Source organism: Culicoides brevitarsis, chromosome 2, assembly GCF_036172545.1.
Source record: "Culicoides brevitarsis isolate CSIRO-B50_1 chromosome 2, AGI_CSIRO_Cbre_v1, whole genome shotgun sequence".
Classification (NCBI taxonomy): Eukaryota; Metazoa; Arthropoda; class Insecta; order Diptera; family Ceratopogonidae; genus Culicoides; species Culicoides brevitarsis.
In genome coordinates this window covers 35,471,985-35,486,027 of record NC_087086.1, presented here as the reverse complement: position 1 = coordinate 35,486,027, position 14,043 = coordinate 35,471,985, and the positions used below count along the sequence as shown (strand labels likewise).

Below are 14,043 nucleotides of genomic sequence, written 5' to 3'. Positions count from 1 at the left end.
AAGATATTTTTTTTATATAATTTTATGTTTTTTTTTTGTAAATATATAATATATATGAAAAAACTGATTTAATAAAAAATAAAGCATTTTTTGTTGCATACATAAAGAAAAAATATACTTTTTCACACAAAAATAAGAAAAAAATAAGCACGTGATTGAGTGATTTTAATTAAATAGGCTTAATAAACTGATGTTAACAAAAGTAAAAGTTATAAAAAGTAATTTTATAACTTTTAATCCGGTTAACAACAAGTCACTTCTATCTTATTACTTTGTTTTAATTAATCAGTCTAATATAATTACTTTTGTTGTGTGTTATAAAAATATCACAATTTGTTTTTTTTTTAAGAGGACCATTTTTTTACTAAATAACCTGCTAAAAGGTGTATATTATTAATTATTATTTTATTTTTTTTTAAAATGATTTATGTGCTATATTTTTCCATATTTATTTTTTTTCATCATCATAGGGGAAGATAATACAATATAATATATAATATAGGTAATAATGATAAAAACAGAGTATTATTTGTAAATAAACTGTAAAAATTTGTATATTTTATATAATAAATTTAAACTATTTTTTTTTTTCGTTTCATTCATAATTAATTAAATATATATTTTTTTTCTCACTAACACTTCATCCTTTTTTGTATTTTTAATAAGATTTGGCAAAATAACAGTTCATACGATTTTTTTCTTTTGCTAACTATTAATTATTTGCAATTTATACTATATGTATATATAAATATATTTTTCATTCACCCAACATTTTCAGTAAAAAATATTTTTTAAAATGTTCTTTCTCTATATTTTTAAACGAATTTTCTACCGTGATTGTTTTCAGTTGCTTTTTTTTAAATTTATACTCTATATGGGAGTGGTATGTTTATTTTTTTTTTAATAAATTTAATAATGCTTTTCAGATTCAATATAATTTTTTTTTTCATTGTTTTTTGAAAACAAATCAATTCACTCATCATAATTAATTTTTTTTTTATTTAATTAAATATTTATAAAAATTATTTTTTTCTTTTATTTAATTTTTTTTTTTATAACAAATTGATAATTATTTATTTTTTTTTTGTATTTGTTGTAAAAAAATAAAGTTGTCGGTGGATTGAGAAACTATTGATGCAAAAAAAAGCGGATGGATATTTTTTTTATAATAATAATGAGATGTTGTTGGTGATAAAATTGAAGAAAAAAAAAGAGTGTCAATGAAACGCGAACGCGACGCTACGTATATAAAGTTATAAACGCTAATATATATTTTTTTTCTTATTTATTTCCTATGAGTAATTAAAGCTCCCAACGCGCGCGACACGATTCCCGACCGAGATACGATTTTTTTTTTATTTCTTTGAATGATGACGAACGACGACGGCGACGACGACACGATAAATTATAAAAAAGGATCTAAAATTATTTTTTTTAAGCGAACCGACCGATCACAATTGTTTTCCTTTGTATATGTTTAATATAATTAATAAATAGATTAATTTAAATTAAAACGCGACGACACGAGTATAACCCTTCGATAAATAATGATTAAAAAATTTCTTAATTCTACGCGTAGTCTTTCAGTTTTTCTTTTCTTTTTTTTTAATAGGTTTATTTTTATTATTTATATATTTTTTTTTCCTACATGCTAATATTAATATTTTTTATCTAGTTTTTCATAATGTTGCATACATTTATCTTTATATTGTTAAATATAAAGTCCTAAGTTGTAGATTATGAGCGTCCTTTTATTTTTTTTCTCACACATTTTTTTTGCTGTTTAATGAATAAAAGTTACAAGTTATTATTTTATTTTTAAATTTTAATTTTTTGAGTTGAAATGAAGAAGTTGTGGTTGTTCATTCATAAATTTTTATCATTGCTTTTTAATTTTTTTTAAGGGTTTGTTGAAAAACTTTGAACGTACAATTTTGTTTTTTTGGTGTGATGAAAAAAAATTCTGAAAAATTAAATCATAATAAAGAATCCGCGAAATGCCTCAAAATAAAAATTATTTTGTGAATCAATGTTGTTCGTACTTCTATTTCGTTCTATTTTAAAATATTTTTTTTCAAGGTCCGAACTCTCAAAAACTATGCATCGAAGAGTTCAATTGTTTAAAATTTGAAACTTTTAAATAAAAATTTGAATTTTGTTTGGATGAATTTTAAATTCGGATGAAATCTGATTTGAATTCAGTAAATAATCAATTAGTTTTGATTAATTATTTGATATTTAATTTTTTTTTTAAATTAGTACCTAATATTTTTACAAAAAAAAATGATTTTAAGTCGATTTGATTTCGTTAAAAATATTTTTTTAAATTAATTTAAATTAAATAATTTAAATAAATTTTAAGTTATTAAATTATTTTTTTGAATTAGTAAAAAAAATGAGTTTTTGTTATTATGTTTCATAAAAATTTAATTTTTTTTTTAAATTTTAATTTTAAATTTTTCACAAAAATATTTAAATTAGTTTTCATTTTTTTTTCAGAATACGAATGTAAAAGCCTTAAAATATTTTTTTATTAATTAATCAAAATACTCCGAGGTATTAAATTGTGAAGAGCTCAAAGCTAAAAATAAACTTTAAAATTTGAATCTAACAACATCACGATGTTACGGGAGTAATAAAAAATATCTGATCTTAAAAAAATAAATGTGTCAATATTAATTGCAATTTTTACAGAATCTTGAATTTTTTTATTTGTTGATTTTTTTTGTTATATAATTGAATCCGAGCTCCTTCAATCTTTTATTTCCTTATTGAAGAGAGCAAAGTTAGTAGGTGTAAGAGTTATCAGTTTTTAATTGATTTTCTAAAATTTAGTTATCATCACACCAAAACTATCAAAAAATGTACGTTAAAATTCTCAACTTTTATCCCTTAATTAATTTATTTTTTTTTTTTTAAATAATTTTTTAATGAAAATTTTTTTTTACAATATCAATTATTTTTTTCTTTTATTTTTTTTTTGTAGAATAACAGCCCAACAGTTGAAATAAATAAAATCGAATTCTAACTTAATAATTTTTTTGTCTCACTAAAAAAAATGTTAATATCTAAAAAATTTTTTTTTCAATTTTTTGCCCTAACTTATTTAAAAAATAATCCAATTTTTGTTGAACAACCATCCTATCTTCTTCCCTGTCTTCGTTACGCAGTCAACCGTTAGGCTAGTAGTATAACATCAATTGTGTGATCGTGTTATAGCAAATATAACTTGTTTGTGTGAGTGTTTTGTGTTCAATATTTACAATTTTGCATTTTTTGTGTTTTTTTTAATAAAATATCATTGTAAATACCTTTTCTTCGTTTTTTTAGATCTCGTATAATTGCCCGAGTCGTTCGGACAATTGTGCCGGGAACTGATCGACAAAACGGCGCCAATTTTCTTCGCCAACTTGTGTCTTGAAACCATGTAATATCTGAAAAATGTCACGTTTTCGATTAATTTATCTCAATTTATTAGAAGAACGTGTTTTTTGAGGAATTTTAAAAAATCAAAATTTCTCGGAAACTCACCTTCTTGAGCATTTCATGCAAATCCGGTTGCGGATTCATCCACGACGCCGCCGCATCACAAAAGAAGATAAAATCTGGCACAACTCCCACGGGATTTACCGTTATCATTTGACACATTCCGCGGAAAGCTGAATCTTTTTCCTCATTGTCACGTATGTTCCTTAGAGATATACACCTTCAAGAGAAAAATTTTAAAAAAATCATTAAAAATTAATTTTTCATATGAAATCTGGAATGTTGTTAGTAGTAGATTATTTTTTTTTATGTAGATCACAACACAAATTTTTTGGTATTTTTCCTCGTTGGACTTTTCGTCGATACAACAGTTTTTACGTTGAAATTAATCAAAAGTGCAAAAAATCAATCTAAATTAAATTTTTGTTCGTTTTTGTTTCGATTATAAGATGAGGAAACTATGGTTTTATGTAAACAATATTGAGAGAGTAAGTACACAAAAGACAAAAAATAAATGTCACACAGGACAATCAAAAGTGATTTTTGGCGGTTTTTTGGCTGAAAACAATGAAAAAATTTTGGCTTTCATGTTTTCGTGGTCCGAACAAAAGATAAAATGTATATATAATAAAATATTGTGTTGTAATTAACATTTTACGGTACATACAAAGAATAATTAATGGAAAATAAAGGTAGCTACAAAAAACGTAATGTATAACGTGAAAGCGTGAAAAAAATAATTTGTGAAATGCGAAATGATGCAAGGATATCAGGATAACTGAAAATTTATATTTAAATTATTTGATGGAGACGATTGGTTAAAATTATTAATATTTAAGAATATAATTTTAAAAAAATAATTAATTAAATTTAAATTAAATTTTTAAAAATTAATAATTTTTTTTAATAATTTTTAATTTTTTTTAAATAATTAATTAAATAGTATTTAAATTAATTAAATAAATGAATAATTAAAAATTAATCAAATTAATTAATTAAATTATTTTTTTTTAAATAATTTTTAAAATTTAATTTAATTAATTAAATAATCTTAATTTATATTAAAAAATAAAATATAATTGTAAGAAATTCATTTTTTTTTTCAATTAAATAATTAAAATTAATTAATAAATTAATTAAAATTTAATTAAATTAATTAAAAATTAATTTTTTTTATTAATTTTCGAGTATTGAAAATTATTCTTTAAAAATTTCTATTAAAATTAATTTTAGATATCGTCAGATAATCCAACACCAATTAAAAAAGTGAAGCATTTCCCCGAAATATCTGAAGTAAATTTTCGTTATACTGATATCCGAAAAATTTTTTGAGTGAAAAATAATAAATATTAAAAATTTGTTCCAAAAATAAATAATAAAACATTGAAAAATTTCAAAAAAATATTTTTGAAAGTTAAAAAATTTAAAAAAATAAAATAATTTTTAAATAATTTTTTAACTCTCAATTAACATTTTCCTCAAAATTAATTTTAAAAATTAAAAATGAATTATTTTTCAGGTTAAAATAAAAATATCTTAAATTTTAGGTTTGTTCTGGAATGATTTTGAACAAATGGATAAATAAATAACTATATGATAATAAATGAATTAATTTAATTAATAATAATAAATTTTAAATAAATTTACACACCACTGCCGTACAAACTGTTGTAATGAGGGAGCCACATCTAGAGGGCACACAAAACCTAGGCGACCGATTGTTATGGCTAAAAAAGAATAAAAACAGAAAAGAAGAAAAAAAGAAAAAAATGTTTGCTGCTTTTGTTGTTTTTTTTTTAAATTATCTCTAAATTTATGAATTTAAATAAAATTATTTTTTTACTTTTTTTTTTGAAACACACACAAAAATCATTAGAAAAACCATGAAAATGTATACAAATTCATAAGACAAAAAAATTATTTTTTTGTTTTTGAGCGTTGTTGGCAAAAAAACGAAATATGTAAGGAAATATGGGTGGTAGGTCTGTCATAATTTTTGCGTTTTTTCGAAGGTTTTTTTTTTTTGATGAAACGCGATCTCATGCCTTGAATTTTAAATTGTTTTTATATATTTACCTGTGTTTTCAAGTAAAGTTTTCGGAGTATTTGGCCGGTTTATGATGTCAATTAGTTGGTGAAGGACGACGGGAATATATGGTTTTGTCTCAGCACCTGAAATAAATTTATTAAAGATTAATTTTTAAGTTTTTTCACGATTTAAAATATTCTTAAAAATTTTTAATTAATTAAATTTCAAAAGTTTTTTAAAAAATAATTAAAATAAAGTAAAAAAATTAAAAGTTAAAAAAATACATAAAAATTTCTTAATTTATTTAATTCAAAGATTAAAGTTTGAATTTAATAAATTAAAAAATTTTTATTTTTTTTTTAATTTTAAAAAATTATTCGAAATTTCAATAAATATTTTAAGAAATATTTTTTTTTATTTAATAAAAAAGTTTAATTATTTCGATACTTAAAAAATAAAAAAAATAAATATTTTTAATAATTTTTATAATTTAAAAAAAAAATATTTTTTTAAAGAACTTTTCTAAAATATTTTAATTTTTTTAAGATTATTTTTAAATTTTTTTTTGAAGATTTTTTTTTAATAATTTTTATCGAACTCACCTAATTTTATACTAATTTCTCCGATAGCCCACGTGGCATTATTGCATACTGATATATACTCTGGATTGAGATTTTGTCCCAAAATTGGTAGAAATTGTCCGATATAGGGCGCGACATGCACGAAACAGGCCTTTGTCAAGTCCCCCAAGAGGGCAAATGATGATTGTCTGACCTCCGGCATGGAATCCTGCATACACTGATACAACAACTGCATAATATTACTACTGACAACCAACGTTTCAATATGTCCATCGAGTCCCTCCGCGAGTCCCGACAATAAATCTAACGCCACAATCATGAAATCCTTGTCGGGAATCTCAAATTGCCCCGGGCTCGCGGTACTTGCGAGATCCTGGTTGAGCGTTTGTTGAATAAGATTGATGCATCTCCGGTACACGGGCTCCGAATATGGCAAAAATCCGGATTGCAAAGCTGTGGCAACACTCGATAAACACTCAAGAAGCGGAAATAGGTCCTTATCTTCGTCTTTCAACATGTTCCATTTTTGAATTAATGGCGGCATGAGGAGATTTATGTACTCGTCTGTGTTCAAATGATGTCCCACGGAGTCAGCTAACGTGCCAATCGCATCGTAGAGGATCAGCAAATTCTTGTGTTGATATTTGCTGAAGGCGAAAACCAACGTTTTGAGAATAAAACCGAGATACGGGACAAGTTCGGTGCACGCTTCCTCCTCGAGTGTCGCAAAAGCGGAACAAGCTGCTTCCTGCACGCGTTTATTGGCGTCAAGAATGCGTTTTAGCAACTCTTCCATCAGCGGTTTCAAGTACAACTCGTGCGGTTGTGTCACAACCCAATGTGCGTATCGAGACAATGTCCAACAAGTAATTGCCCGCACGAGCGCCTTTTTATCCGACAAGCAAGAAATCAGATACGGGATCAATTCGGGCAAATGGGGAACCATTCCCTGCATACAACCTTCGGCAATAGCACCGAGAGCCAAAATTCCGCTTTCCTTGATGACCCATTGTTCGTGGAAAAGTGTCTCTTTGAGGATGGGCAAGAGAATCGGCAAAAATTCTTCTTTGAAGACGTTTGCGAGAACATCCAAAGCTGCTGCCGAGCATTTTCGCAAATTCCAATCCGTTAAGTTGCTGTCGTCATCTAAGCCGTCTTCGTCGTCAGATTCTTCGCCATGTTCGCCGGAATGTCCTTCGGAGATACTCGACGAGCGCACGTGATGACTTCGGGATTTGTGGAAACGGGGTTTGATGTCTTCCTCACGATCCGGGATCATTTCGTCTTCTTCAACGTCGCCCTGTAAAAATTAAAATTTTTATTAGATTTTTCTCATAAAAAGTAATTTTTAAAAATTTTTCACATTTTTATAAACCAAAAAATTATTAAAAAAGGCAAAATTTTAATAATTTTTTTTTTTTTTAAATTTTTTAGTGTTTAAACATTTTTTTATATTTTTCTTTAATTTTTTAACAAATTATTTTTAAATAAAATTTTAGCCAACATTTATGAGTTTTTAAAATTTTTTAAAATAATTTTTAATTCTTTTTTTTCAAAGATTTTTTAGCTTTTTTTGCCCAATTTGAGTCAAAAATGTAATTATAAAAAATATTTTGATTTTGTTTTTTTCATTTTTTGGAGAAATATTGAGTATCAAATATTTAGATTAATTATTTGAAAAATTAAAAAAATTATTTAAATTTTATTTTTTGAAAGAGATTTTTAATTTTATAATAAAATTTTAGACAATTTTTAATGAATTTTATTTTTTTTTATTTTTTAAGTTCTTAATATTTTTAAAGAAAATATTTTAATTTTTATAAATTTTTAACCAATTTTTAATTTAAAAAAAATTGTAAAAAATTAAAATAATATTTTTTTTATTTTAATTCTTTTTTTTTCAACTTTTATTTTTAACAAAAATATTCAAATTATAGATTTTTCAATTTTTTATAGAATTTACTTAAAAAAATTGAATTTTATAAAAAAATTAAATTTTAAAAATTATTTAATATTATTTAAAGTTATTTTTTTTTTCATTTTTTTTTTTTTTTTTGTGAAAAATGTTTAATTTTGTCTTAAATTTCACGAAAAATTCATAAAAAATACAAAATTTTAGGAAATTTAAATGAAATTTTTTTCTTTTTCATAATCGATATTCAATTTTTTTCCTTTTTCATTGTTCCGAAGGTCAAAAAATTAAATTTTTTATAGGTTTTTTTCAAAAGTTTAAATTTTTAGACATTTTTATGATGATTTTCAATTTTAAAAATAATAAAAAAAATATTTTAATTCTCTTTAAATTAAAATTTGAAACATTTTCTGCTAAAAAATCAAACTTTTCATATCTTACCTTCAAAATAATGATATCAATATCGGAATACTTCATGCCACGAATCAAAACAGGAGCCAATTGCGCCAAATAAGGACCCAAAACCTCCTTGCAAACAGTTTGCTCGGCAAGCGTGAGCCAAAATTCGCACGCTTCCAACGCCGTCTCGTCCGTATCTTGCGTTCGAATCAACATATATTCAATAATTTGCGGCATATGAGGCATGAGTCGATCCATTCTCACTTCCAGCAGCATCACGAGTGCGCGACATACATTTTTTCGCACCTCCCGGTCCTCATCGCTCGACAAATGGAACAAATTCTCGATAAACGTATCGATATGCACCATCAATGCCTGCGTTCGATTAATAATGAAGTGATTGATGCACGCAATAGCCAACGAGCGAATTTTCGGACTCGAATGTCGGAAAAAGTGCAAAAATTTCGGTATCATGACGTTCAGCGGGCGATTCAGTGTCGGACTATCCAAAATATCGGCAGAATCTTCGCAAATTTTCTGCAATGCTCCGAAGGCGCCTTCACAAACGCTGTATTCCTGCGAGTCTAGCATGTCGCAAAGTGACGGCAAAAGTTCGGGCCACGTATGAAGACCTCCTTTATTGGCGATTGTGGTGATAATTATGCCGACAGTCGCTCGAATTAGCGGCGAAGGGTCTCCCAGAGCCATGAGACACTCTTGTTTGATGTACTCGATGATCGACGTTTGCAACTGCGTGCCATGCAAGCGAATGTTGTTCTTCAAAATCAGTCCGGACAAGGATCGCGTTGGCTCATCTTGCGTTTTTAGCTTCGTCAAAACGTAAATTAGGTAATTATTAAAGTCCGGATATTGGTTGAGCTCCTCCAATTTCTGCAAAAAAAACACCAAAAAACGTAAATAAAATGATTCATCAGAAAAAAAATCGTCTTGTGATGAAGCGTATGTGTCGCATACAAATGCACGCCACACACACAAACGAATGGCATTCAACCTCAACCTCAAAAAAAAAAAAAAACGCGAGCGACGGGAAAATTCGCTCAATGACAAAAAATTACCTGCTGCACTGCCCGTTGAACGTTGTTATCTGTCGACTGTGATTGCTTCAGCAGCGTAATGATCTGGTTCAGACCCTCTGGTTGCGGTTCCCAACTCATTTTTATTCTCGTCTATGGCTTTTATTGATCCAGCGCATTTATCGATCCAATTTTTTCTGCTGTGTGTGATGCGACAATTTTTTGTCTCGCTTTTTTCGCACAATTGCGGGGCGTTTCGCGCGTTTTTTGCAACTTTAATTGTTTTTCGGCACGAGATCTGTGACCTTTTGCGTGTTTTTGGGTTTATTTTGCGGTTTTGCAGTCGGAATTGGCTTAAAATAAAATGCGAGAAAAATGTGTTCTCGTTATTTGGCGTCGAAAGTCGCGCTCTGCTAATTCAACTTGTTACTTTGAGACGAATGATAGTGATAAAAGAGACCAGTTTTCATTTGTTTGCGGTACGGAGGTGTATGGAAAGGCGTATCGTGTGTAGTGTTGTTGTCACAGGATGCATTTTGTGTGATGGAAATTGCATTTTTTCATTGGGATTTGTATGCTGTATGAGTTGTGTGGGAGATTTAGGCGGAAAATTGGTTTTTTGAGTCGAAAAATTGAAAATTTGCTTAAAATTCATCAATTTATGTAGGAAAATTCTAATTTTTAAGCTTAAAATTTAGTTTTTTGAACTAATTTTATAAAAATTAATAAAATTCTGAAGGAAAGTTTTATTTTGTGAGTAGCAAATGTCAGATAAAAATTTAATTTTAACAACTTGGAATATTAATTTTTATTTTTTAACAGATTTTCCTCAGTAAAGTCATCAATAAATGATAAAAACGGATCTCCGATCGACCAAAATATGGATTTTGAGACTTAACGATGAAATTCTCATATTTTTTAATAAAATTGTATCACGAAACCTCTAAAATGGCATTTAGGGTCAATTTCTTTAAAAAACTATAAAAAAAATTAAAATTTAAAAAAAAAAAAAAAAATTTTTAAATGTATCGAATTTCAAATAAGAAATTTCTTACAGGAAATAGAGGTCACAAGCAAGTAACCCGAAGAAATTTTTAAACATCAAAAGACGTAATTTTCTTTCTTTTCTTTATCAAAACTGATACCGAGGACTTGAATATGAGAGAAATCCAATAAAATTGATAATTTGTCTAATTTTAGGTAAAATATTGCAAAAAAATCTATTCTAATCAATTCAAACCAAGCATAAATTCATGAATTCTCACTGCTCCGAATATATTTAATTAAAAAATTAAATAAAAATTTGAAGAATTTCGGTTTAAATTTACTAAATTGAAAAAAAATTAAAATTAATTTAATTTAAAATTTTAACACTTTTACAATTAATTTAAAAAAAATTAATCAAAAATAATTTTTCATTTTCCCAAATAAAATTTTTTAAAAATATTTTCAAAATAAAAAAAAAAATTCAAAACAGAATATAAAAAGTTTTCACTAAACTTATCAAAAATTTAATTTAATAATTTTTTTAAAATTTAATTAAATAATTAGAAAAGGAATAATTTTTCAAGACTGAAATTCAAAGCCAAAAAATATGAAAAAATCTCATTTGAAGTAAAGAAGGATTCAGATAATCTTCAGCTTTTTACAGATCATGTAACTCGTTCTTAAACAGCACACGTATACGCTACAGCAGTCGTGGCCGAGTGGTTAAGGCGTCTGACTCGAAATCAGATTCCCTCTGGGAGCGTAGGTTCGAATCCTACCGGCTGCGATTTTTTTTTCTTAGTTTTTTTTTTCGAAAAATTTAAAATTTCACCCAAAAAACTTTTTTTTCTGTTTAAATGTGAGACAAAAATTTTATATTTCAACTTGAAGCAAATTTTGAATCTTAATTTTTAACTTTGTTTCCCCAATAGCTTTTCAGCAGCAGAATTGTCAATAAATGACAAAAACATCGTGTAATGAGAATACATCGTGTTCAAAATTTCCTTTGCTGTTGCCACACTCAACGGTTTTAGCCCTCCAATTGATAAAAAGCTCGGATTTTGAGCCTTTTGAAACATTATCAAGAACTCCAAAGCACGTTCCTTCTCGAAAAAGTACCATGGGACATCGTAAATGGCATGCATTGTACGTTCGCTCTAAAAAAATATGAGGAAAAAAATTTAATTTTATAAAAAATAATTAAAAATTATGAAATTTTCACGGCATTTTCAACAACAGTTCCAACAGTACAAAAAAGAAGGAATTGAACGAGAGTTGCTAAGCCAAGTCCGTAGCCAGGAAACCAAAAAATCTGAAAAAAAATCAATTTATTGTGAAAAAATTTTAAATTTCATTTCTTACGAATGTCTCCACGAACAAAAGAGTGATCTGAAAAGAAACTTTTAACAATTTTTTGTAATTTTTGGAACCCTTTAAAGCACTTACGCAAATAAAATTCGTCGCAGCGATCTCAAAAAAGCAAATGTTTGTGTACAAATCATCTTGATCATTCAAAAAACTACAAAAACTTGAATTTCAGGTAAATTTCTCAAAATATTTCTTCAATTTTCTCACGTATTCATGTACTCATGCTCGATAATGATCGTTTTTAACATATTTTTTATCCGTTTTTTGTACTTCCAGCTTCCATCGTACTTCAGCTCGTTCGCCAATTCTTTCAAACCGACTTCAAAAAGGTCTGTCAAGCATACGTAATGAGCTGTAACGCATCTAAAATTAAGAAATTTCGTAAAAAATTTATTTTTTTATTATTTATATTTAAATTTTTGAAAAATTTTCATTAAAAATTAATATTTTCGGTCCTCGCACGAAGTAAAACTCAATTTTTAAAATTAAAATTGATAAAATTTAACTATTTTCAATACTTACAAGAACACAATATCACAAGCTAGCAGTCCAACGAGGGTCCATATCATTATAATGAGTTGATAAAGCATATTAACGATGTAGTTGAACGTCGTATCTTCGGTAAATCCAATAACTAAAACTTGAATCTGTTCAAAATAAATAATTAAATAAATTAATTTTTTAAAATTTTTAATTTTTTGTTAAATATATCTAAAATTAATTTTCAAAATTATTTTAAAAAAATTAATTAATTTAAATTTAATTTTTTTTTTAAATAAAATAATTATTTTTGAATTTTTAAATTTTAGAAAAAAAAACTTACAAACATCGTCCTTTCCTTCGTAAAAATATAAATAATCAACGGAAAACTCAAGAACCCAATCATGCAATTAATATACAAAAATCGAATAATTTTGTACAATTTATCGCATCGATTGAAGCAAACATTTAAAATCCGAATCCTTTCTTCGCCATATTGATATTTTGCGTGAATTTGCACCATTTGATGACTGACAGCATATAAAAGCTCCCGTTTTGTGATCGAATAGTACATTTTTGCGGCAACTTGAAAGTCCATCCCGTAATAAATGAAGCACAAAAACATGTCCAAATATTTTCCGCGCATAAAGTAAATCCACTGCGTGTAACTGGCGCAAACGAGTGTGCATCCGATGAGAAACCAAGCCCAATACGTTCGGATGTCGGGTTTCCAATCGAGAGATCTGATGACGTTGCACCCGAGAACGGTGCACAAACTGTCGAGTTTCGTGTGAAGCGCCTGCATCTTCGGGTACGTGTTGTCATCGAGGCTGTCGTCGAAGAGACGCTTGAATCGACGTTTCCAGTAGTTCATCGTGAATCAATTTGACGAGAAATGGAGGAAATTTTCCATTTTCGTGTCTTTTAAAGCCTTGATTTGACGTGAGAATGGAACATTTGTCGTTTTAAAGGGTAATTGGCGGCAAAAAAGGGCTCGGCAATTAGTTGAATGTCAAGAACGGGCAACAACTTTGAATTGCAAGGCTTGAATTTGGATTTTTAGAAAGGCATCACGTGATGAAGAGACGTAAAAATGTGCAAAAGGTAATTTTTTCGAGCTAATAATTTATCAAAAATATGAAAAGTTTAGAATTTCTGATAATTTTTGATCCATTTTGAAAGTAAAATTGATAAATAACGAAAAATCTGTTCGAAAAATTACATTTTTATCAACTTATCAGTTCAAATATGGTAAAATTCTTGGCTTAAAAGACGAAAATCGATGCTGAAGTAAGCAAAAAGTTGATTTTTCGTATAAGAATATCTAAAATTTTAAGATTTTTGGTCAATTTCGAAAGCTAAGATGACGAATCTTGAAGATTTTGATTAAAAAAAAGAATTTTTTGTTACTTTTCGGAGCTCTTATGACAATTTTGTTCAAAAAATTTAAATTTTTCATGATATTTTAGGTCCTCAACGTTATAAATCCTTTGAAGATTTCACTGAAGGACATTAATTCATCACATTTTCCCATAAAAACTGCTCTTGAGACTTGAACTTGTATCAATAACTTTTCAAGAACCATCGATCGATATTTTTTATCTTTCATTTTTTCCTCAGAACCGTTAATTAAACCCTAAAAAACTCGCAACAACTGTCAAATTCTCATTTCGTGCAAGAAATTCTATAAAAATCGTCTTTCACGCATTCATATTCGCAGTTCTCATCGAAATTTCTTTCATTTCAGACCAAAAAGTGACTCTCCGG

General features: G+C 27.1%; 1 protein-coding gene and 1 non-coding gene across 2 annotated transcripts; one reads left to right on the top strand and one right to left on the bottom strand.

Moving 5' to 3' along the window:
- Positions 1 to 2,874: 2,874 nt before the first annotated feature.
- On the bottom strand, positions 2,875 to 9,841 carry LOC134829556 (transportin-1). Its single transcript, XM_063842659.1, has 7 exons — positions 9,484 to 9,841; positions 8,450 to 9,298; positions 6,118 to 7,396; positions 5,563 to 5,658; positions 5,138 to 5,213; positions 3,532 to 3,706; positions 2,875 to 3,434 (listed from the first exon to the last, which is right to left on the bottom strand). Exons 1-7 carry the CDS (start codon positions 9,580 to 9,582, stop codon positions 3,327 to 3,329), a joined length of 2,682 nt encoding a protein of 893 aa, XP_063698729.1. The 5' UTR covers positions 9,583 to 9,841; the 3' UTR covers positions 2,875 to 3,326.
- A 1,292-nt stretch (positions 9,842 to 11,133) lies between these two features.
- Positions 11,134 to 11,215, top strand: Trnas-cga (transfer RNA serine (anticodon CGA)). The gene has a single exon. It is a non-coding gene; the product is annotated as a tRNA-Ser (tRNA).
- The last annotated feature ends 2,828 nt before the right edge of the window (positions 11,216 to 14,043 follow it).